Raw genomic sequence first — 25,646 nt, forward strand, 5'->3', positions numbered from 1 at the left:
GCTCAAGAATAATTTCTTATTAACATCAATGTTAAAAACCGTTGAGTTGCTTAATATTTTTTTGGAAACTGTAATACATTTCGATGAATAGAATGTTCAAAATAACAGCATTTATTTGAGAAAGAAATCATTTCTAACATTGTAAATGACTACTTCCACTTTTGATCAATTTAATGCATCCTTGATTAATAAAACTTAATTTCTTTAAAAATATATATATATATATATATTACTGACCCCAAACTTTTGAACGGTAGTGCATGTTTGTAATTTCACATTTCCATTACAAGCGCTAGTGTGGTTTTCTCCCTTGAATGTGTATCTGAAAAGTATCTGCTAAATTAATAAATGGAAACATAAATGTGCTGTTTACTCCAAGAGGACTGTCCCTGCAGATAATGTAGAGTTGGAACATTCTGTATAGTTGTACAGAAAAGTTCTACAGTACAGAATCAAAGAAAATTCCCATGATTTAATACATACGTTTGGTTTATGTATCATGGTTTTACATCAAAGGATTAAAGAGACTTTCCCGTGCACAGTGAGGGTGAAAAGACATTTGATTTGTGCAGCAGTGGCTCTCACAGAATAGTGCACCAACCCTGACTCCTCAGATTCAGAGAGCTGGCCAGGCTGACCAAGGACAGGTTGCGGTCTTCATAAGGTGGATAACGCAAGTATGTCATGCACTCAATCCGGGTGCTTCGCAGAAGGCAGGACTTCTTATGAGAGAATGCATCAAAACTGTAGCGACCATGATAGGATCCCATTCCACTGGCACCTGTCAATGAAATCCACTGGATTAAACTCTTTTGATGATTAAACTCTTAAGCAAATAGTGTTTGCACTGCCTGATTTCTTTACATGCTGTAATGAGATGATAATAACAAAACAAGAGTGCCTCACCAACTCCTCCGAATGGCATTCCCACCATCACACTCTGTAAGACGCTGTCATTCAAACAGAAACTACCACTGGATGTTTCATTCATTATCTTGGAAATCACCTTAGAATAAGAGTAAATGCATGCGTTTATGAGTGATACATCATTTTAAATGTAGCTATGCCCACAGCTTATAGCAGGGGAAGAATTTACCTTGTTGTTACTGGAGTAAGCATACACACATAGTGGTTTCTCTCTGGAATTAATGAAAGCCACAGCCTCATCTGCATCCTGGACCGTCAGTATGGGAAGGATGGGTCCAAAAACATCCTGCTGCATGATTGGATCAGACTCCACGACCTCCGTAAGAACAGTTGGTGCTTCAGTTTGAAATATCAGAAAATACAATCATTTCAATGCCTTTTAGGCAATAGAATTTTTTTCTAAATTTGGTTATGTATGGAGGGTTTTTTGCATAATTAAGTACAGCTAAATTGGAAATTACGCAAAAATAAAATGCAATATTTGAAATCTAACTTGTTTTCTTCACACAGTATATATTAAGTCTTATATTTAATCGCAAGCATGCTCTTACTGACATTGTTATCTTCTAGGTAAACATCTACATCGACTTTGAAATAAATAAATAAATAAATAAATAAATAAAGGCATAATTTGACAAAAAAAAAACATTTTAATGTGACCTTTATATAACAAAAAAAGAGAGTCTAAAATCTATCAACAAACCCTGGGACATACAAGTGCCTGTAGTTAAAGAAAAACACATATATAACTCATTACCATTAAAACACAGGATTTAATTAACATTTTAATAATAAAAAAATATCTGGCAATGCCACACTGCTTCCACTCACCAATGTACCTCTCCATATCATTCACCTGACCTCCTATAAACACCTTTCCAGATCGCCACAGCTGGTCTTTGGCCTTGTTGAAGATCTCCTCATTCACCATCCTACCGAAGCTCCTGGACTCGCGTGGGTCGGTCCCGTAAAACTGCAGGAGTGCGCATCGGAGGGCCTGTAGGAGGTTATCTTTGGCATCTACATGGCACAGGATGTAGTCGGGTGCCACAGCACTTTGGCCAGCATTATGGAATCGTGCCCAGGTAATGCGACGAGCCGCAGTGTTGATGTCACATTGACTGTCAACATAACAAGGGTTTTTACCACTCAGTACCAGAGTCACACGAGCCAGTGTCCGAGCAGCAGCTTGAGCTACTTTAATCCCATTTTCTTTATCGCCTGAAAGAAAACAGAATTAAAGCTGTTAGTAGTACACGGAAATCTCACAAATACATAAATCCATAAAGCTGCAACACTTTGAGCCCTGAGAAGTGTTTGAGGTATGAAATTAAAGACTGTTAAAGGCTTTAAAGATCATCACAGTTAATGTTTTGTGGCTTTTAGTCTGTTTTGAGGACATTAATAATACTGTGATCCTAAAATTTGCTTAATATTTTAACAGATATACATAAAATGCATGCACATATTTTATACTGTATACATACACTACCGTATAAACTTGATGCTGAAAATGTGTCCTAAAAGCAGACTTTAGTAGAGTCCTCACTGTTACTATTATCTGATAGCCCATGTGACATCATAGCATCTTCAAATACTCTGGGATCAACTAGGCCTTACCGGAGAAGAATACATTATCAAATTTAAGGTCTATCATTTCTGGAATTTCGTGTGCTGCTGCAACAACAGAGTGAAAGCATTCCTGAAAAATGAACCACATGAAACAATTAGAAAGAACCAGGAACTAATAATCTGCTGTGCTGACGGATTCAAAGTAATAATGCTGTTTTACTCACATTGTCAAGGTAAGCTGGTATGAGTCTGTGCAGAAGCTCAGCAGTATGAGTGCAGGTTTCTGACGGGCTTATAATCACACAGTTACCTTAAACAAAATTAAAATAAATAAATAACTTATGAATATATATATATATATATATATATATATATATAAAATAAATAAGTGCTGTCAAATCGATTAATGTGTGTGACATGCAGTTATAATCGAAATTATTCAACCCCCTATTGCAAACAGGTTTATTGGCAAATTGACTTTCAGCTGTTTGCAATGAACAAATCACACAAAAGTAATTGAAATAGCTCAACACAACAAATGTTTCAAGTGGTTTCCCCAAATTCAACTTTCAATGACTTCTGCAGTCTCAAAATTGTTCAACCCCTTCATGGCACTACGATGATCCCAAGCATACCTCAAATTCCACCAAGGCTTGGTTTCAGAAGAAGTCCTGGAAGATTCTACAGTGGCCATCACAGTCACCTGACTTGAACCCCATAGAAAATCTCTGGTGGTGTTTGAAGGCGGTGGTTGCAGCAGCAAACCTAAGAAAATTATTGAACTGGAGGCCATTGCTCATGAGGACTGGACTAAGATTCCTCAGAAACACTGCCAAAAGCTGGTGTCTGGTTATACATCTTGTTTGCAGCAGGTCATAACAGCAAATGGGTGTTCTACTTAGTACTAACGATGCGTTTATGCGTTCAATAATTTTCTTAGGTTTGCTGCTGCAACCACCGCCTTCAAACACCACCAGAGATTTTCTATGGGGTTCAAGTCAGGTGACTGTGATGGCCTCTGTAGAATCTTCCAGGACTTCTTCTGAAACCAAGCCTTGGTGGAATTTGAGGTATGCTTGGGATCATCGTCCTGTTGGAAGGTCCAATGACGCCCACATAGGATTTTCTCATAGGTTTTCCTGATACTTCAATGAATCCATCTTTCCTTCCACACGCTGCAGGTTTCCAGTGCCAGAAGATGCAAAGCAGCCGCAGAGCATCACCGAGCCCCGCCACGCTGAACTGAAGACAGAGGCTCTTTTCAGCATATGCTTCATTCTTCTTCTTCCAGACATACCGCTGATCCATAGGGCCGAAAAGTTCCAGGGTTTTTCTGAACCTGCCTTCTCAGAAATCTGGCTTCAGCCATTGATAGCTTCCTTTTTCTGCCCCGTCCAGGTAGTGTAACAACTGTTCCTTTAACTTTGAACTTGCGAACTATGCTTCCAACTGTGTCTCAAGGAACATTTAGTGCCTTCACTATCTTTTTGTATCCTGTTCCTTGTTTGTGAAAAGCGATGAAATTTTCTCTTAACTTTTTGGACCATTCTTTTGACTTAGCCATATTTCATGCAGTCAAACGTGACACTCGACAAAGTAAACCTAACCAGTTCAGATATTTCATGTGTTCTAGCTCAAGCACACCTAGTGCAACTAATGCTTGTGCTTGAGACAGCACCTGTTTTGTAGATTTGTGCTGTTGTGAGGGATTCTATTCAGGCAGTTGAATAATTTTGAGACTGCGGAAGTCATGAAAAGTTGCATTTTCAGTTGAATTTGGGAAAATCACTTGAAACATTTGTTGTGTTGAGCTATTTCAATTACTTTTGTTTAATTTGTTCATTGCAAACAACTGAAAGTCTGTAAATGTTGCCAATCAACCTGATTGGTTGACATATTATTCATTCATATTATTCAAAATCACATATACGAATATTACATAAACAAAAACTTTTAGGTTATGCGATTAATCGCGATTAATCGATTTGACCGCACTAACAAAACTTACCAGCTGCAATGGCACCTACTAAAGGTACCAGACAGAGCTGGAGAGGACTGGTCCAGTTCCCAATGATCAATACCACACCCAGCGGCTCAGTTACCACCAGGCATTCATCAAATGCTGTCGCCTAGGAATAAAACAGACAGATTTGACCTCTAAGTAGAAAATGCAAAAAATATATATCTGTAGTCTTCAGAAAAACATTAATACAATGGTTCTCAAACTTTTGGGCTTTCACAATATTGTCCAATGCAATATCTAAATGTCGTCATATGCTGTAATATTCTTCCGGTATGTTATGCTGTAATTATGATAAAGCTACTTGTTTTTAAACTTTTTTAACCCTTGAAGCCCCCTGTTTGAGAAACACTGCTATAATATCATAAAAAAAACTAAAGTCTTGTAGAAATAATAGTATTAAATTCACTTTAAAACACTATAAAAGAAATTGTGCCATTTTACCACAAGGCAAACAAATCTGGATCAACATCCTTGTTGACCTTGAAACAACATTTCTATCAAACAATTTGAATTTAGGGTTCAGTTAGGGTGAAAAAAATGAACAAAGATTTAAAAAAAATTCTTTTAAGAACTGATCAATGAAAGGATCGAGTAACATTTTTGGAAATTTAATTTTTAAGAGTGCATTTTGCAGTGTCACCTTGTTGCGTCCATGACCGTTTTTGGTTCAGAGGAGTGAAATGGTTGACATCATACAGCATAAAAAAGCATCACCAGGTTTTACAGTCATCATCATTTGACTGCTTGGCATGTTTGTAAAGGCAAATACTAATAGCTTGCTAATCTTGTGACAGAGAACACCGGCTATGGTCTTCGTCATAAGCTACTTTGGCAAGCTGAGAGAAAACACAATGTGAGGCTTTGTGTCTCAGGGAATGAACACGTTTCTTTGGCAAGTGTCTGCTTTGTACACAATCCATGCAAAAACATGAGCCATAACAAAAAACAACTATTTCTCTGCTGCTTCAGTCACTTTTCTCAGTTTATACCCAGTTGCGTTCTATACGTTGCACCTCCATCCATTTTTTCAAGTTGCTGATGGTGTGAAGAGCCTCACTTTTGACTATCATCAGCTCGGACATCACCGTTTCAAAGCGAGGCTATATGAGAAAGATCACAAAGAACGTTTTATTCCACCAAAATTTGCCTTAGCACAGGATATATATATATATATATATGGATTAAATTGATCAAAAGTGACAGTAATGACATTTACGTTGTTACAAAAAAAGTTCTATTTCAAATAAATGCTGTTCTTTTGAACTTTAAGAATCCTGAAAAAATAAAATTGAAAAGCTTTAGTGAGCACGACTTGTATTAGTAGTAGTTTCAAAAAAACCAAAGTAATGAGGATCCATCATGGTTTTACCTGTGGTTACTACTATCTCCACCACACTAGTTGAACCAGGCTACAATACAAAAACTATAGTCATATAAAACATTTAATAATTAGCTCATCAGACTTATTTAACTCTTATTACCTTATGCACATCCCTTCCAAGAGCATCTACAAAGTCACACTCGTGATCCATCAACATGCGCACCAAAGCCTCTAGCTGGGCCAGTCTGAAGCTGTCCTGGGCTGTTCGTCCGGCCCTGAAAGCTGCTCTGGCTCTCTTCAGGACCTCTGCACATGCTGCTGCTCCACTCTTCAGACACACGTCTTCTATCCTTGTCCTGGAATACAACTGGAATTACACTATCATCTAAATCAGGAATGGGCAACTTGGGTCTTAAAGAGTCACTGTCCTGCAGAGTTCAGTTCCAACCCTATCAAACACACCTGAACAAGCTAATCAATATGTTTAAAAAGCTATGACGCCAGCATTCCTTTTATTTTAACCGAATCAATTAAAAAAAAAACAAAAAAAAAACATTTTTTGTGGTCATACTAACCTCCGCAGGGCTTTGAACCACCTGGTCGGAGAAGGACTTGGTGGGGAGCTCATGGTTCTTCAGTTTTAAAAACAGCTCAAATATCAGCACATCACATCCAGCAGTGCACCAAGAACTTCAGGCTCTGGCAGTGCTCAACACACAGACTGAGAGAAAACTATCTGAAAGGCACCAAGTTAATGCAAAAGAGCTTAGAACTGGGGGTGTTATATAAACAGATTTACCTTCAACACTCACTGCAAGCATGTGACTGTCACGTTTACTTCAAGGACTCAGTTTCATACATTGCATTATGCAGTATCATGCTCTGTTGTTACAACATAGAGCATACATCATACGTTTCCTTTACTTATTTCATATGGAGCAGAGTTAAGAGTCAAGAAAAGACCCTCCAAGACACGGACAAAGAGCTGACTCCTCAAGATCCAGATCACAATGGTTGAAGAACCAGAAATAAAAAAGGCTGGATTTATTGAGGTACTTTCACCATCACCAAGTGGCTTTACAAAGCCATCAAATTCTCCCAAGGAAATCTCCACATTTAGTACGTTGGAAACTGACTGTAGTCTTTACCTAAGCTGAGACTCAGACCTCTGAGAAATAAGATCCAGACCAACAGCATATTTATACAATTTTGAGAGGTTTCAAGTTGAAGACCAAAACACCAACTCTGATCTGGATGAGATCTTATAGCTGCAATATGACGATGTTCTTAAGCCAGGAACACACTACATGACTTTTAGATTAAAGGTTGTAAAGGGTTATAAAAAACAACTGGGCATATCATACACTAAACGACTGAGGATCACACACTACCAGACTTTTACATTGTCCAAACACAAACTTATGTAGAAACAATCACCTTGTTGCTAGAAGATGCATGACAAATGGAAACAATGTGTTCTAAAATCGGCTCAAAATATCAAACATGTTTGATATCCTCAGAATGGATGGAATCATAGTCTGAAGCCAAAAAAAAAAACCTGTGGCAATCATACTCAGTGCTATTTTCTGTTAGATCTGCAAACTTCAATAGTCCAAAAATCTGCAGACTGTCTCTGACTTTTGGCAACTGGCTTTGACTGTAAATCAGGACAAAAATCTGTGAAAAAGTCATATAGTGTATTCCAGTCAAGCATCTCACCAGATAATCTAATACAAAATGACAGAAGACATTTTTTGTTGTTTAGTAAAGTTTTAAGATTTGGATATCCAAATGTTTACATGGTTGATCGACAAATAAGTCTACATTTTACAGAGGAAATTTTACTGTACACATGGATAACTTTACAATGCCATTGCTTTTGTAATATACTGTGTATATAACAACCTGCAGTTCATGTAGTGCAACCAAATTCAAAAGACACTTCTTCATCAGGCAAATGAAAAGAGATTAGACACTTTAAAGGTTGTTGCATCCCTATCTTAGAGAGAGAGAGAGAGAGAGAGAGCAAGATTCTGTGACATCATGAAATTCAGGTGAGCCATTTCACCATACATAGCACAGTCCATAAAAACTCTTCATTAATCTGAATATTTTTGCATTTACAGCATTATGCCAAACACATTCCTCATCCACAACACCAACTTGAACATCTTTCAAAGGGAATAGCATGTTAATGTCAGTTAAGTTAAATACCAAACTTTGCTATGGGACACAACCTAAGCCCTTGTGCATTAGGACAATACATTTATAACTTAACATTAACAGTAAATGCATACAAAAGGAAGTTACATGAGCTTAAAGCCATTTTTCACAACTACAAATGTCTCTATACATCAGAAGATACTTTCATGCCTTGATTTACGAAGAGCTGGGAGAGGGGGGCAGACAGATAATGGTAGGTTAACTGTATCATTTTGCATATACTGCATACAAGGGAAGAGGGGTTTGCATATATATTCTGGAATAACTACAGCCGTTTACAGCTTTTTAGAGACCTGAAACCAAGGGCAAATCACATGAAGAAATGTCCAGGTCATAATTCACACCAAAATCAAAAGAAAACCAAATAAAAAAATATATTTTGCATTAACAAAATAAAGCCTCACTAAATACAAGCACTATATCCCAAAATATTATCTGGATACAATGACTTAATAAAAATGTATTTAATGTAGTACAACAAATACTACCATGATGTATGCTTAAAACTGTAATTTCAATTTAATATAAATAATATACTTAAATAATTTGTTTTAATAATATATATTTAATGGATGTAAATTTGTTTTCTTGATGGTCAATTTAAATCTTGATGTACCTAAAAAATAGGCTTCACTTTCTTTTTGCAAAACATATTTTCTGAATGTTTGTCCTTTAGATTTTGTGTGTGTGTGTGTGTGTGGGGGGGGGGGGGGGGGGGGGTTCTTAACAGATAGACCCTAACCTTCTTTATGACAAAGAAAAAGAAAAAGAAAAGAAACAACACAACAATGTCAACAGCAGACTCTGACCTGTTTGACACAGACATGGAATCGTTTGAATCGTCCAGTGAAATCATGCAAAGGGAGATTTTTTTTTTGTCCACTTGGAATAACAATTCGTGATATTCCATTGAGCCCATTGACCTTTCAGGGAAGTCACTGTAACACTCTCCCTTTAAGAAAGAAAAAAAAACCTCCCTACAAGAGCTGGTTTGATAGCTAGTCGTCTTCACCGTATGGCTTAATTCCAGTATACACCGCAAAGATGGCCAGAGAGTTAGTAGATGACAGGGAGAGCAATTTGTCATGTGATGATTGGTTACTTCCAAGCTGGAGTAAAATTCCTTTTAGTGGTTTCATTCTTGCCTGTATTAGTTTGACATTAAGACAGTGTTAGAGATGAAAAGCATGAGCAGAATAATGAGTATAATATAATGAGCGAAACGAAATGTCACCATGATGCATTCTGGGTCAGGGCCCTGTAGTGTATATCATGAGAAAGCAGGAAAGGAAAAGGTGCATCTCTGCAGGGACATCTCTTATCTGACATACTGCTGGCTCGGTCTCACTGAAGTCAATCAACAGGGCTGGGTTTCCTCTCAACGCTCTGTCCTCAAGTCCAGCAGAAGTGTAGTGCGCTGTGGGTTTGAAAGCATTTGCCGTACAAACAGGCAAAAGCCTCCTTTGTGTCTTGAGTTGCATGGCTTGCATTGCGTTAGTATTGCTTTCCTGTTCCCTTCCTGGGGGAGTGAGACACGGAGACCTGAGAGACAAAGCTGAACTGTTTTCTGTAGATCTTTACATCCATCATTGTATCTGCTGTAACTTTAAAAGGAGGTTTAGGAGTGTTCATCAACAAATGGCCACAGTGCTTATAAGCCAATAAAGACAAAACCAGATTTAGTTTTGGAGTTACTTTGCATGCAGACACTGAGTTCAGTTTCTCGGTCTCCGATTGACAGGTTTCACTGAAGAAAGAGTCAGAAGAATCCTGACTTGAAGACATTAAATTGAGCTGGTTTTAAACTGATTGTATAAGGCGTTTGGAGCTCTTTTGGCTTCAAATGCTAAAAAAAGAAGAACGTAACACTAAATATGGATCTTCAAGTGGTTCAAAAACTTTTCTGAAGGTAATGTTTGTACACACTAATATACTTCTATGGTTGAGCTCCTCAAAGAGTCTCTAAGTTTGACTTGATACGTTTAGCTCAGTTCTACTATTTTATGAAGTTAGTTCATTTCTTTATTCACTTTCCATTTGGTGAACAAGACAGAGTAGCCATTGATGGAAAAATTGAGGAACTCAAGGTCAAGAGCCTTAATTGAAGGCCACAATGCCAATAAAGCAAGATTGTAATTTTGTAACGTCTCCTACTTCAACCTCTGTGTGCCACCGCCAGTCTTGCTGATGTTCATGTTTGTAGATGTTTGTGTTTGTACATGTAGAATAAACCAGCATGGGTTATGAAAGCTCAAAGCCAGTGTTCATGCTGATTGCGTAGCGGAGTTTGTCTCTGAGGATGCTCTTCTTGCTGTAGTTGGGCAGCTTGAGTAGGTTGAAACAAGTGGAGGATGTAGGGAGGCGACCGCCTGGCTCCTTCTTACGGATGGTGAAAAATCCACGGAGAACACTTCCTAAAGTGTCACCTGTGTCCTGCATGCACAATCAAACAAAAAAGAAAGATGAAACAACAAAATCTTTGCAGAACAGTGTATGGATTAAGATGATGAAGTGATCTAACCTGATCGTCAGATACTTCCACACAGCGGATTGAGAAAGGGGGTTTGAGGTAGGCAAAACCGAGCAGAGGAGGTCTTGAGCAGCTGGTAACAAACTGTGATGAAACAGCCACTTAGTAGGCGCAGGCGGCAATAAACATTGAAATAACTCCTTTAAGATTTGATAAGTATTACCTTCAGGAACATGGCTCTCTCCTCAGGGGAGAAGTCACTGGAGAGAATGTCCCACAGCCAAAGAATGACTCTGTGGCTGCTATGGAAACCTCCATAGTACACAGTGTGCTTCCTGGGAGACAGAGAAAATGACATGCATCGCTATGAATAACCTTTTAATGACTGTTCTTCACAGCATGTGGACATCTTTGCAACTTCTGCACTGATTGTTCTGCACAATGGATATAACAGGTCCTAAAATGAACACTCGCCAAGCGCCAAATGCGAGTAAAAATCGGTGCTGGCGATTATATGAAACAATTTAAATCGCCAGTTGGCCGGTAATATTTTTATGAATTCTAATAATGGTAAATTGTGAGAACCTGAACGTGAACAAACGTGAATAATCCTCGGGACAGTTGACGGGCCAGTGTTGCTAAGGATTAAGCCTTGCCAATATAAATATTCAAGCTCAAAAAGACGCAAAAGGGAACTCTATTTGTTACTTTCACCCAGAAATCCACTTCTCAGACAGTGTATGAATACTGAATCAAGCTCTCTTCCATGCCTTCTTGCACTTGAATAAAAAAAAAAAAAGACAAAATGATTTTGCCCACAATAATTGTGTGGTGAAAATCTGATATTGTGACAGCCCAATTTCAGCCTAATTTCATTGCCTGTGCACTGAAGGCATTTATGCATTAGATGCTTCCAGCCTTGTTGATTATAGAGAGCAATTTGGATTTAATTCATAGTTTGTATTACAAATCTTCAAACTGATAAGCAAAACCCTTCAAGGCCAGAGTTAAGAACTGCAGGTTTACTTGAGATCATCCAGGTCTATCTCAGCGTTGTCTCCAGAGATGAGCCTCTGGACCTCAGGGGTGGAGAACATGTGCAGCCACTCTGGGTTGATGATGCTACGGAAGCCCCTGATGAATGCTGCCGTCTGCTCCTTGATCTGGGTGTGCATGCGGAAGTGGGCCATCAGGTGGATGTAGCTGATCCTGCAGGGTCGAAAGGAGGGTTCATGACAAAACATGAACTGGAAACCATTATTTTACTCCCCTCATTCTTTTAAGGACCCCCTCGAAAATGAGATGGTTCATCTCAAGGGGCTATCCTTGAAAATAAAGAATAATTCTGTCCTATTTTAAGCTTGCAGAAAAATTCAGTATTTGTCTGTGGTAGCAAATCCCTATTTGCTTTTTGAACCGCTCTGCTTCCAATACTAATTTGTTTTTTCATCGGGTCATTTCTCCTTATTGTATTGAATGTGAATAGGAGGCAGCTCTGCCACAGAAATTTTATGTACACTTGACTGAAGACACAAAATTGACTCACTTGTTTTCATTAGTGACAGACATAGTCTTTCCACCAGGAATTAGCTCATGACAGACTAACTGTGACGAGACAAAGAAAGGAATGGGTATTATAGAGAACAAGGAAAGCCAATAGTGTCACAAGAACCAACAAAGTAGGTTGAGGAAACACAAAAGTTGCTTACCTGCCCCATAACCTCTTCATCGTAGGATAAAGTCAGGCCCAGATCACTGACGTCCCCATCGTAACGCTGAAAATCAAATCAATAAACAGTCATGGATATTATTACACTTACAGTAAGAAAAGGCTAGTGTTCTCTAATTTAAAGTCAAACACAAAAGAATAGTGATATAAATGTACTTTAATTTTTTTAATGAAAATGTAAAAAACTTTTAATACATTCATTTATGAAGTTACAGAAGAAATATGTATCAAATTAACAATGTATTGTAAAATTTTAAGAATATTAAATGTTACAAAAGGCCCTTTCACACCAAAGGCGATGCGAAAAAGCTAAACGAATCTCCATCAAGTGCTCCTTTTACACCAAGAGCAAAACAAATATGAAACAAATTGTAATCTGAATAAGTCGGGCTGAAAGTGTGAAATGTATCAGTTTCACCTTGAAATCTTCACATTATTTTCATTAGTAAGTAGTTATATAATAGATACAATATTATTAAAGGTAGATTAGCGGTTTTTAAGGGTAACAGATTTTGGTAGCCGCTACTGCTGCCTTGTAGGATTTAGTGACCCTGTTGTTTATCTGCAGCTGTTCACCATAGTAGATTTGGGTAACATTAAAGTGATTGTGTCAATGTGATTTTTGAACACCTATCACATGCACTTCCACGTGCTTGCACAACATTAAATCAATGAGACTCATGATGCGCAAGGGATCCACTATTTGATATTTAAGGTTTTTCTTTTCTTTTAAATCACACTGTCTGGACATCAAGCATTTTCAAGGACTATATTCAAAATCCAAGCACATTTCAAACCTTGAAAACATAATGGTTCAAATCAAGCATTTTCCAAACTGTACAAATGCTATAATAGTCACAATGACACTGACCTTGATAGAGGTGAGGTTTTTGTAGAACTCTGAGTCGAGGGAGGGCAGCTCGTCTATGGAGCTATAGAAGGTGCTGTGATGGTGACCTAGAACCTGACTGAGGAAAAAAGAGGCAAAAGGCACATCCACCACGATGCCTTCATACATGGCCTTTCCCAGCATCTTTCCAACAAATTCATACAGCTGAAGGTGGTTCTCATGGATGCTGGAGGTTGGGGAGGGGTATAATCTCTCATTCCCACTGGTGGTCTGAAACAGAGAAAAAAAAATGAAAAATTAGGTTTATTGGTGAAGTAAGGAAGGTCTATTGAGGATTGTTTGGGTGAACTGATCCCAGCCATTTGAGCTAAAAGAGAGCAGTGTGTACCTTAAATAGATTGAGCGCTGGGTTGAAAACCTTCTTGATGATCTCTTCTAAAAACTCCTTAAACACACCATCCTGGTCAATTCCAGCCTCATCCACTCCTAAATCATTCACAAACTTCACGCGGATCACCCCCTTAATGGAATTGACAGGTAGACGCCGCAGCTGATCATAACCATCCTATGAAGAATAAGGTAAAGAAAAAAAATATTACTATTAATATCATTATTATCCTACATTCAACTTTTTACATTTGGCAGACACTTTCATCCAAAGCGACTCACATTGCATTCAAGGTATACATTTTATAAGTTCATCCGTTCACTGGGAAACAAACCCATGACCTTGGTGTCATGCTCTACTGTTTGAGCTACAGGAAAGCTAATAGGCATAATAATCATTGTGTATGTTTTTATCAATCAAATGAATGACAAAGCATTCATTACCTCCAACATGCGTGAGCGTCGAATGGTTATATGAGTCACATGTGGAGAGGCGGAGCTTGTTTCCACCAATCCAAGACTCTCTTTCTCTTTTGTCACAATGTTCCGGAACAGCAGCACCCTCTGCGACAAAAACACATGTGTAAATTTCACATTTTGTGTTTAAAAATAAAATGAAGACCATTTTTTATTTGGTCAATCTAAAATTGAATCTTTGTATGATCCAATCAACTGAAGCATTCATGTGGCACCTCGTGAGCAATAATAATTTCCCTGTTTGATTCTCACATTTTTGTGTGGGATGACATGAGGAATGTACTGAAGTAGCAGCTGTGCCCTTTTTTTGCCTTTCTCCAGCTCCTGGAACAACAGGCTAGGCTTCAGGTCTCTGTATTAAACATGGAGAAAAAAAAGAAAACAAATAAGACCTATTTTGTCAGCCGGTGCATTTATCTTTCCCTTATATGAGAATAATAATCTGAGTAATTTGTTTTTGAATGGACCCTAATCCCAACTCTAAAGTAAAACCAGAGAGTAATTTGGCTCAGTGATATGTAAGAGTGACACACTTGCGGAGCCAGTGATCTTCAGGCGTGAATCTCCTGCGACAATCCCGCTCATACAGAACCATCAGCCAGCCGTGAACACTGTGGAATAGGTCCAGCTTCTCCCCTTTGGTATTCTCTGAAACAAATTAATTACCATAGTCACCACACACAGAAAGCACATTATCGCTGGCTCAATATGGAGATGGCTAAAAAAAAACTGTAGTTTATCTAAACCGCAAGAAATGACTGGAGAAAAAGATTGGACAAAAAATGCATAAACAAAGTCACTAGTTGCAAAAAAACATATGGGCTAAATAATACCTGCTCACCTAAAATACCATCCCAGATCATCTTGAACACAAATGTGTTGAGGAACGAGGAGATGGTGACAAGCTCTTCCATTTTAAAAGAAATCTGCTCCTCATACACCTCTATGTCATCCAGGATTCTGTAATATAAATCAAAGAACAACATGCAAACACATACATATATATACACGTGTATATATATATATATACACACATCTGTGTTCCGTTGGAATGTATACATACATATATACATACATACATATATATACACGTGTATATATATATATACACACATCTGTGTTCCGTTGGAATGTATACATACATATATACATACATACATATATATACACGTGTATATATATATATAGTCACACATCTGTGTTCCGTTGGAATTTGTAGCATTGAGTCCAGAGGTGGAAGGTTGACCTGGGCGAGCATCCTTTCACTTAAATTTTTTGCCCGGGCGCTCTCTACTATGAGCATCTCATCTCTCTATTATGACGTCTAATATTCAGCCTCCACGACTGGCAACTCGGGAGCACTCTGTCCTTAAGAGTGCTGTCGTTGCTCGGCAAGGTTCGCGTGTACGGCAGGCGCGACCTGGTCGTCATCCTGCAAGTGTCGCATATACCTCCATCGCATGCTGGAATGTGCGATCTCTTGGCGTTAGTTCTGACATGGACTGCGTCTCACCTCGTAAATCAGCCCTGATTGATGCAGAACTACTCCGACTTAACATCTCCATCGCTGCCCTGAGTGAAACTTGGCTGACCGGTGTTGGCTCTGTCCAGGAAAAAAACTACACATTATTCTGGAACGGATACCCAGATGGTGACAGACCAATGCACGGGGTTGGCTTTGCAATCCAAAACAAGCTACTGTCCTCAGTGGAAAAACCTGTGCCCATCTCCTCACGTCTCTCCTCACTGCGCCTGCACACAAACTGTGGCCCAGTTACAATCGTAGCCACTTACGCCCCTACGCTGACTTCCGAACTAGATGTAAAGGAATCATTCTACAATCAACTGAGCTCCATTATTCAGAAGACCTCCTCAACCGAACGTTTGATTATCCTTGGTGACTTTAATGCCAGAGTGGGTGCTAACTCTAGTGCATGGCCTGATATTCTGGGAAGCCATGGATATGGCAACATGAATGACAACGGTCAGCGCTTACTGGAACTTTGCAGCACCCACAAACTCTGTGTCCCCTCTTCATTCTTTCAGGGCTCAAGTTCCTCTAAAGTCACCTGGCGTCATCCACGTTCTAAGCGCTGGCACCAACTTGACCATGTACTGGTGAAGCGTGAGCACTTGAAAGAAGTAACACACTGCCGATCACTGCACTCAGCAGATTGTGACACTGATCATGCCCTTCTACGTTGTAAATTAAGGATGGTCCCAAGCAAGTTTCATTACGCAAGGCCCAAGCCTACTCCTCGTCTGGATATTTCTGCAACCTATGCTCCTGCGTCGCAGCATGCGTTCCAGGAACTACTTGCTTCCAGCTTTGACTCTTCACCTCCTCATGCGGATATCACGGCTGCCTGGCAGCACTTCCACTCTGTTACCACAAAGGCTGCATTTTCCATCTTTGGAAAGCGATCCAGATCACAGCCTGACTGGTTCAAAACCCATGCCAGCCTGCTCCTACCTGCAATTGACTCTAAGCGTTCAGCCAGACTGTCCTATTTGCAGCATAACACTCGCTCAAATAGGGCAGCATTGAAGCAGGCATGCCGCAATGTCCAACGGGTCACTCGCACAGCCATGCAGGCTTACTGGAGCACACTGTGTGACCGTATTGAGTTAAGTGCGTCCACTGGAAACATCTGAGGTGTCTTTGAAGGTCTGAAAGAATCCTTGGGCCCAGTCCCTAAAAAATCCTCTCCACTCCGTTCCCTATCAGGCGAACTTCTGACCGATATGGAATCTCAATTGGCGAGATGGGCAGAGCACTACAGCCTTCTCTATGCTCAGCCTGTCACAGCCAACACACTGGCAATAACTGCTGCTATTCCTGAGCTCCCCCCTATGTCTGATCTGGATGCAGACATTACCATTGAGGAAGTCAAATCTGCAATTAAGGCACTGAAAAATAACAAGTCTCCTGGAGCTGATGGCCTCCCCCCTGAGGCTTATAAGGCAGGCGGTGATGTCCTTGCCTCTGTCCTACATCATCTGGTTGTGATGTGCTGGAACAGTGGATATCTCCCAGATGTCCTTAGAGATGCCAACATCATCACTATCTATAAAAACAAGGGGGGCCGTACAGACTGTAACAACTTCAGAGGAATATCTCTGCTCAGTCTTGCTGGCAAGATATTTGCTCGCACTATTCTACCACGTCTACAAATCCTTGCTGACCGTATCCTCCCTGAAACCCAGTGTGGGTTTCGTGCTGGCCGCTCCATAGCAGACATGGTTTTCTGTGTCCGTCATCTACAGGAAAAGTGTATAGAACAGCATAAACCTCTGTTCTTGGTGTTTGTAGACTTGACCAAGGCCTTTGACTACGTTAGTCGATCTGGACTTTTCCTCATTTTACAAAGACTTGGCTGCCCTCCAAAGTTACTGAAGGTGATCACTGAGTTTCATGAGGGCATGAAGGCAACTGTACAGTCTGAAGGCACTCGCTCTGACGAGTTCCAGATAAGGTGTGGGGTAAAGCAGGGATGTGTCCTTGCTCCTACCCTCTTCGGAATATTCTTCTCTGCCCTACTACGCCGTGCCTTCCCTGATGACTCGGGTATCCTTCTACATACCCGCAGCTCAGGAAAACTGTTCAATCTGGCCAGACTGCGGGCGAAGACTAAAGTGCGCCATATTCTGGTACGTGAGCTGCTTTATGCTGATGATGCTGCCTTTGTTGCCCACTCAGAGGCAGATCTACAACTACTCTGCTCATCTTTTGCTGCTGCATGTCTAGAGTTTGGTTTGCAGATTAGTCTTAAAAAGACAGTTATTCTTGCCCAACCTGCAACCCTAAACCCTACAGTATACATTAACAACACATGTCTATCTGTGGTAGACAAATTCACCTACCTGGGTTCCACCGTATCAAACAACAATAACCTTGACGCAGAGCTTGACATGCGCATTGGGAAGGCATCATCAATGTTTGGAAAATTGAGCAAGCGTGTCTGGCACAACAAGAACCTCTCAATGCTCCTCAAAGTCCGTGTGTACCATGCATGTGTATTGAGCACCTTACTATATGCAAGTGAGACATGGACAACATACAGGAGGCACGAACATCGCCTCAACGCCTTCCATTTTCGCTGCCTTCGTTCCATACTGGGTGTATGCTGGAAGGATCATGTGCCAAACTCTGTCATACTTGAGAGAACTGGTTCCAGTGACCTGTACACCATCCTTCGTGAACGCCACCTCCGTTGGACTGGGCATATATATCGAATGAATGACACTCGCCTTCCAAAAATCTTTCTTTATGGCGAGCTGGCAAATGCCCCCCGCAAACATGGTCGCCCCCATCTACGTTTTAAAGACGTCATTAAGAGGGATCTTCAGGCTTTCTCCATCAACCTGGACAACTGGGAGGCAATTGCAAATGACAGAACCAAATGGCGCACAGCAATTAACAACGGCCGCAGGGACTCTCAGGAGGCCTACAAGTCATTTCTGGAAGAGAGACGCTCAAAACGGGAAGCAGTTTGTCGTACTCGACATGAACGGCCATAGTAGTAGTATATATATATATATTATTTTTGTAGTAAAAATAATTGTAAATGAATACATTTTTAAATCAATTGAATTAATGCAAAATAGAAGCACCGTCACCAATGAACTATACAACTCTTACGTGATGAGATGTCTAGAACAATCACAGAAGAGCATCAGCATGGCCAGGAGCTGTTTGGACTCTTCTGTGTCATTATTGAGACACTCCATGAAGAGTCGTAGCCCCCCCTGAGGGCCAAGCTCACAGATAAATGCCCACAGCTTAGGCAGCAGTTCATCCAGGTACGTCAGTCCTGGAAACAGTTTAATTAGAATCCATAGAATAAAGATTAACAAGAATATTAACCTCATTTATTATGATATAAAATATTGAAAGGACCAAGAATTTTTTGTTTCACTGGCCAATACTACAGTGGTCTTGGACCTACCCTACCCTAGAGACAACTATTATTCTGCAAAAGTGTCTGATAAAAGCATAAACTGTTTTTCCAGGATCTGGAAACAAGGTGAGCTGTAACATGTGCATTAACCTCTGGCTCTGACAAAATACAATACTTCACTATGAGATAAAACATTACTGAAGTGTTTGCGTGAGTGAATGTACATTCATAGGTGTGTAAACAGAAATGACTTCCTAAATGGTTTGAAAAGCACATACCTGTGAGAATCTGCAGGCGGATTTGTGTGAGCGTGGTGAGGGCCGTCTGATACAACACACAAATACTGCACACCTTCTGGACCTCAGCTGAATCCACACGCTTCCCCCCGACCGGTTTCAGGATGTTCCGCACAGACGCAGACTTTTGGAACGCTCTCTTGAACAGATCTAACCGTGCAGAGAGTTTACCAAGTGAAAACAGGATGAATACAGACTTGATGACACTAGCATCACACTGTGTACTTTTTATCCTTTGTTTAAACAGCATTTAAAACAGATTAAGAGACAGTGTGGCTTCCTTTAGGCCAACCTATACCTCCAAGACCCCCTATTTTCAAAGACAATATGTGAAGGCCCCCTAAGATATTTCCAATACTTCTACTATGATGCTCAACTTTTTATTTGCAAAAACTAGGAGTGGCAATATATCAAAATAAATCGATTAAATAATTAAATTAATTTCCATAATCAAAATAACTGAATGTTCTTCATGCTTTACATTTTTTATTACCAGTTAATTTACAGTACTTTTTTAGTTTGTAATTATTTTTATTCCTTTTTTTTTTTTAAATCACAAAGCCGTTTTTGTACCCATCAAACATATTATAGAGCTTGACAATTTATATAAATTTGTCCATTTAAAATAACCTCATACAGTATATCCAGGTTGTCTAAGATCATGAGAACCCTGGTTCTTGAAATGTTTTAAGGAAATTAAGTTTTTAAGGGAATGACTAAAAATAAGAAATAGGATTTCAGGTTACACTTGGATTTTTAAGTTGTTTTAGCTGATTTTAAACCTCCTTTTTTGTCAAATCTTAAATCATTTTAGCAGGCCATCTTGTGACCCCCTTGGAAGTGTGCTGACCCCAGTGGATGAGAACGTCTTTAGGGTTAGTACAAAAAAAGTGGTCAGAAATATGGCAGAAAATTTTGCATAAGTAGTCTTCTGATACTTAGTCAACATCCTTGAGTGTACTTTAATGATAATCATTAGAAACTCTATGTGTAGTCCAATAGTCCATGTGTAATCATCTACTAAATCACTTCTGTTCTATGGGTCTGGTTAAAAAAAAAAAAAAAAAAAACTTTTAGTTTAAAATTATGTTGCTCACTTTTGACGGGTAAGTTATTCTGTAATGAGCTTGGCTGAAGAGAGGGTGGTGGGGTGGGATCTTGAGTTTCTAGCTTTTTGCTGAGAACGTCACAGAAGAGTGTGCAGATCACTGGAACTCCCCACAAACACTGTAACTGCTTTGTTACCAACGGCATAGACTCATTAAGCCTGGAGAGAGAAAAAAACAAGAGAGAGAAAATGAAAGACTGCTTAATAGGATAGCACAACAGAGAAATCCAGAAACTATGTGCTTTATTTTGTCAATAAAACAATGACATACCCATAGTCAACAGTCTGGGAGAACCAGCCCAACACTGGGTGCCAGTGTGTGAGATTGGATTTCTTCTGAGACACATATCTCTGACAGTATGACAACATATCTGTCAGATCCTTGACAAAGTGACCCGCTTCCTGCTCTAAAACTTTTACATTAAAGTATCCCAGCTGAATGAGGTTACCTGGAAACAAAACAAAACATTTTCAGCTCTCCATTCACCAGCCCACTTTTGTTCTCCAAATCTAATACACGCTCCAAAAAGTGTGTTTATAAAGCACACATGCTTACCCAGTAAGCACAGAGTGTGGCTTCCCTCCAGACACACACAGATATCCAAACACTGCTCTTCTCGGCTTAAAAACAAGACAAACTTGCGAAAGAGGTCATGGGTCTGGATGGTGACCATACACTGCAAGGAGCACAAATTCAGACAGGTGAAATCATATTCTCACAATTTTTATTTTGAGATCTTTAAGATGTGTGTGCAAATGAGGTTTTATTATCCTTCCGTATGGGTTTCTTACATCAGGAGTGAGAGTGTTGAGGTGCGAGATGAACGCTGGAACAGACATGATGTGGAGGAGGAAAGACCTCAGCAGGTTGTCTGAGAAATGTGCAGCGACAACTGGCCTAAAATACACCAGGACAAAAAGCTCATCACATTATGGGCAACTTCACAGAAATAGAGCTACTGATGCAATCAGACCGAGAGATGTCTCGGAGAGCCAACCCAGTTCTCATGGCAACCGACCTGAGTGACAGCGTAAAAATGGCCGTGAGGGTTCCTTTGGAAAGGGAAGGTCTGGATCTTGCCAATCCATTTGTAAGTAGAATCTGCAAACAGCAAAGATGCTTATTATGTTGAAAAATGTTTGAAGCTCAAACTCTAGGTTCAACCTAGAGCTTCAATCAGTTAAAAGATTTGAATCAGATAACCTGATTTGATTTGATGAATAATTGTTTGAATTAATTGCATATACACTCCTGTTCAAATTTTGGGGTCAGTAATGAAATTAATACTTTCAGTCAGCAAGAATGCATTAAATTGATTAAAAATGACAGTAAAAACCTTTAAATTTTAATAAAATATTTCTATTTGAAATAAAAGCCGTTTTTTTTTTTACTTTCTATGCATTAAAGAATCCTGGAAAAAATGTATAACCGTGTGGCAAGCAGGATGAGGCCGAGGGCCGTGAGAACGGGGCGAGGCCGGTGACATGATTGATAATGAACCGCACCGGTCTCGAGTTTCTCACGGAGGAGCGACGACAGTGAAGGACCTGGACATTTATGTTATGTTTTTTTATGTGTGTGTGCAGCAGTCGTCTGTGAGGAGCTGCCGCTTTTACTTTCGTTTTGTGTTTATTTATTAAAGTGTGTTTGAACGTTCGCTGGTTGCCGCCTCTTTCTTCCTTATCTTAAACACACCGTTTCCACAAAAATATTAAGCAGCACAACTGATTTCAACATTGATAATAAGAAATGTTTCTTACAGACAAAATCAGCATATTAGAATGATTTCTGGAGGATTATGTAACACTGAGGAATAGAGTAATGGCTGATGAAGAAAATACAGATTTAGCGACCCTAAATCTTTGAATACAAGTCTATATCGTTATTTGCTGGGAAACGTTTCCAGATGAAGATAATCCAAAGACATAAACTGCACTAAATTAACAAATTTACAGCCTTAGTTAATAGTGCAAACCACACATTCAATTTCATTGAAATAAACTACTGACAGCCTGTGACAAGATTCTGATTGGCTGTTTGGATGAGCAGTACCTGAAGAACAGAGTAGAAGCCCTTCTGATTGAGATGTCCCATGATGTTCTCACAAATCCTGTTTAAAGCAGGCTTGAGGGCCTCCCCTAAAAAAAAGACAGGACATTCTAGTAGGGTTTTACGTATTTTAGCCTCCAAATCATCTCACGAGCTCTGATTATGTGACACTGACCCTTTCCTCTGATGATTTTCCACGTTGATGTGTCAGTGAATGTTATCAGCATTGTCAGGTACAGCGTCACCAATTTATTATCTTGCAGTATGTCAGGCTGCAGAGAGAAACGGAAAACAGGAAATAAGCATTCATCAAGAAGCACAGATAACTGACAGACTCAGAATTGACTGTTGAAAGTACTTAATGACTTAATGATTCAAAAAGATAAAGCACTGATCATAAAGCACTAATATATTACCTTCAGTTTTTTCAGAAATTCACAGGAGACCCAAAGAACATCTTTGATCTGTTTTAGCCAGGGGATGGTGAGATCTTTTGAAAGGGCCAGAGATACATACCATACCTAGAAAAACAATAGCTTGTCACCACAATGCAGAAATGTGGAAATAATTTACTTTAGGATAAAAAAAATGTTTTATGCATTGCTTGGTTAAAGACTTACTTTAGGTTCATTCTCAACATCCATGCTACTTAGTATGATTCTACACAACTTCTCAAATCTCTGTTTTAGAGGAAAACACAATGCCATCACTAATTATATTCACACAATGTGTAAATAAATAAATAAAATACATATATATATTGTTCACCTAAATAAACAAATCTTAACAAAACTTAATCTAAATTAATTTAAAAAAGTTACATTATGTGATGCTTACCAACTTGTCATCCTTGCTCAATATAAATAACAATTTTCTTGCAATTTTGAAGATGGATAATGCATTTCTTTTTGTTGAACCTGCATCACTGACTGCAATGAAATCATCAACCTCTTTCCTGAAACAGAAAGTAATGTAAATAATATGTATAAATTCTCAAACAGCAACTGTGTAAAACTGAAATAAAAATAAATAAAAAATATTTAGAAAGATTAAAAAAGAAAAAAATATAAATATGATAAAAACACAAAATTAAACAAAAAATAAATATTAAATAAAAATATTAATGAAATTAATAAAAACTATAATAGGATATTAACAATCCCAAATAACACTGTCTCAAACAAAACAAGCTATTTTTTTAAATAGTATTTACATTATTCAAGACATTAGCATTTAAACGACTTACTTATAAGCATAAGAGAAAGTATTAATAGGCCTACTGAATTCTTCCCCTTTGATTTTCCTCTGTGAGGTTTAACTCCTCATTTTTTACTTTTTTATCTTAGGCCAACAAAGTCAGCAAAGACATATGACTGTCTAGAATGTTTGACTATTGTAAAGAACGGTTCATGTCAGCCCTAACCTGATTTCCCTTTGCAACCTGCAACGGCAGAGGAATCTTCTGACCAGAGCCTGGATTTGTGTAGCAGCTCTCTCTTTCTCCTTATAACCTTTCCGTTCCTCCCGTGCTATCCTGGCTTTATCCAGGAACTGGGTTTTGGACGTTTGGGTAGCGGTGAACATGTTCTCACTCTTAACTGTGGGTTAAATTTAAAAATGTCATGGCCAGGAACAAAAATCTACATCACAGCTGAGAGCAAAAACAAAGTCAGAGGCTATGTATGCAAGTACAGAAGTGTATAATTATTAGATTCATTTATACTCAAAGCATGATCAATTAATAAAGAAAACTATGTTTAATTTACAATTTAAAAAAATGTAAGACCTCTATCTTACATAAACACACACATACAATTACCTTGCCCTAATGCAGTGACTAGTAATGCTTCTGCTTCCACTGGTCACATGAATACTATCACATATCCATGCGTGTTGTTCTGCATATCCATTGGACTCTACAGAACAGAAGAGTAATTCGCTTTGATAACTTTTATTTAAGAAAATGAATAGTAGTTTAAAGTACAAAAGATCTATTGAGTTGTAAGTCATGAGTTGAGGTATTAAAATAACATGATTTTGATTAATAAAATTACTCCGGAGATGATATGTTATATATAAACATATGGGAGATTTTACTAGACACATCAACAGATCACAAAGCAAAAAGTAAAATCAAAGAGTATCTGACAGAATTATCAGACCAAAAATGAGGAGAGTGAGTCCTTATCATTTACTCGAAACAGTGGTGACAGTTTGCTTACACGACAGGATAAGCACTCAACGGAAACAATATTAGCACTAAAGGTTTAAATTAGTAGAAGATTAAACAAAAAAGACAACGGAGTTCAAGTGAATGTAACGAACCCACAGAGACAATAACATTCACACTAAATTAGCTATCCAGCTAGCAACACAGTTGCAACATTCAGCGAGCTGGCAACGCTTGGGAAATGTTGTCACTTGATAAACGTGTTTCAAACAAAATGTAAAGAAAGTCTTTAAATTATGCACAGAGGTTTCATTTACCTGAGCGTTTGAGAATAAATGGAAAAGTGATGTAAACAAAAGAGCGACCCAGACACCGCAGCTCTAATCCATTAACGGTGTAACATCGTAATACTTCCGGATGAACATTTTTGTCATGACAATCCACTTTCGCAATAAATATGGATCATACTTGTTATTTGTCGTAGTGCATTGATATCGATTCGTTATTAAAGCGATATTACTATTTACTATTTTAAACGTTTTAACGAGTAATCTGAGGATTAGAACAGTAGGCTATTTTTGTACTAACGCTTTGTGAAACATTTGGCGGAACCCTTTGTGAAACTGCGTGCTGAAAAATGTTGATGTATTGTTTTGTTAGTTAGTTTGTTTATATTGAAATAACAGCAGAGGCAGACAGTCATAAAAGATAAATCCATATAAACCGAAACAGAAAAATCGAATCTTTTTTATATTAAAAATTTAATACGTCACTTTCAATAACAGAGATGAACAACTTTATTGTTGTTCTTCATCGAGATTAAAGATTTTAAAAAATTGGTGGAAAAAAAGTCTCTGGAAAACAGTTTGGTACATTTGGTACAGTTGTCTTGTATTTTGCTTTGTGTATACGATATTTCCCAAATAAAATAAGAATTTGAATTATATTGTCCATCTCCAACCAGTATCACATTCCATAAACAAGATAATTGTATCAGTTATTGTAAAAAATCGCATGTGTGTGTATATATATCATAGACTGTAAAAAAATAGGATATATATAAATACATATCTACATACATACATACATAGGCTACATACATACACACACACACACACACACACACACACATATATATATAT

The 25,646-nt window shown here is 38.7% G+C and overlaps 2 protein-coding genes across 2 annotated transcripts; both read right to left on the bottom strand.

The window, feature by feature from the left end:
• Nucleotides 1-452: 452 nt before the first annotated feature.
• On the bottom strand, nucleotides 453-6,632 carry aldh3b2 (aldehyde dehydrogenase 3 family, member B2). Its single transcript, XM_056263943.1, has 10 exons — nucleotides 6,419-6,632; nucleotides 6,004-6,199; nucleotides 5,512-5,622; nucleotides 4,508-4,628; nucleotides 2,724-2,809; nucleotides 2,548-2,629; nucleotides 1,759-2,148; nucleotides 1,097-1,263; nucleotides 907-1,006; nucleotides 453-781 (listed from the first exon to the last, which is right to left on the bottom strand). The coding sequence occupies exons 1-10, from the start codon at nucleotides 6,469-6,471 to the stop codon at nucleotides 582-584; spliced, it is 1,506 nt and encodes a 501-aa protein (XP_056119918.1). The 5' UTR covers nucleotides 6,472-6,632; the 3' UTR covers nucleotides 453-581.
• A 933-nt stretch (nucleotides 6,633-7,565) lies between these two features.
• On the bottom strand, nucleotides 7,566-24,931 carry ube3b (ubiquitin protein ligase E3B). The gene is made up of 27 exons (XM_056263854.1): nucleotides 24,822-24,931; nucleotides 24,154-24,250; nucleotides 23,758-23,932; nucleotides 23,172-23,289; nucleotides 22,955-23,014; nucleotides 22,751-22,855; nucleotides 22,510-22,606; nucleotides 22,338-22,423; nucleotides 21,304-21,386; nucleotides 21,077-21,182; nucleotides 20,841-20,961; nucleotides 20,556-20,733; nucleotides 20,274-20,443; nucleotides 19,159-19,326; nucleotides 18,622-18,793; nucleotides 14,821-14,939; nucleotides 14,513-14,627; nucleotides 14,232-14,331; nucleotides 13,947-14,066; nucleotides 13,504-13,680; nucleotides 13,137-13,385; nucleotides 12,246-12,311; nucleotides 12,083-12,141; nucleotides 11,563-11,745; nucleotides 10,760-10,871; nucleotides 10,588-10,680; nucleotides 7,566-10,499 (listed from the first exon to the last, which is right to left on the bottom strand). The coding sequence occupies exons 3-27, from the start codon at nucleotides 23,916-23,918 to the stop codon at nucleotides 10,308-10,310; spliced, it is 3,210 nt and encodes a 1,069-aa protein (XP_056119829.1). The 5' UTR covers nucleotides 23,919-23,932; nucleotides 24,154-24,250; nucleotides 24,822-24,931; the 3' UTR covers nucleotides 7,566-10,307.
• Between the last annotated feature and the right edge of the window lie 715 nt (nucleotides 24,932-25,646).

Source organism: Rhinichthys klamathensis, unplaced genomic scaffold (genome assembly GCF_029890125.1).
Source record: "Rhinichthys klamathensis goyatoka isolate OS25496 unplaced genomic scaffold, OSU_Roscu_1.1 h1tg000210l_1, whole genome shotgun sequence".
Taxonomy (NCBI): domain Eukaryota; kingdom Metazoa; phylum Chordata; class Actinopteri; order Cypriniformes; family Leuciscidae; genus Rhinichthys; species Rhinichthys klamathensis.

What these genes read in the sequence shown, in the direction of transcription:
- ube3b (XM_056263854.1), bottom strand. Translation starts at nt 23,918, where the DNA reads ATGTTCACCGCTACCCAAACGTCCAAAACCCAGTTCCTGGATAAAGCC. An exon ending in AAAACCTCACCTCTATCAAG is followed by an intron (nt 12,312 to 13,136) that starts GTCAGTGTCATT and finishes TTTGATTTTCAG; the next exon opens with CGTTACGATGGGGACGTCAG. An exon ending in TCTGTCACTAATGAAAACAA is followed by an intron (nt 11,746 to 12,082) that starts GTGAGTCAATTT and finishes TCGACCCTGCAG; the next exon opens with GATCAGCTACATCCACCTGA.
- aldh3b2 (XM_056263943.1), bottom strand. Translation starts at nt 6,471, where the DNA reads ATGAGCTCCCCACCAAGTCCTTCTCCGACCAGGTGGTTCAAAGCCCTG. An exon ending in TTGGAAGGGATGTGCATAAG is followed by an intron (nt 5,623 to 6,003) that starts GTAATAAGAGTT and finishes TTTCTCATATAG; the next exon opens with CCTCGCTTTGAAACGGTGAT. An exon ending in TGATATGGAGAGGTACATTG is followed by an intron (nt 1,264 to 1,758) that starts GTGAGTGGAAGC and finishes TTCAAACTGAAG; the next exon opens with CACCAACTGTTCTTACGGAG.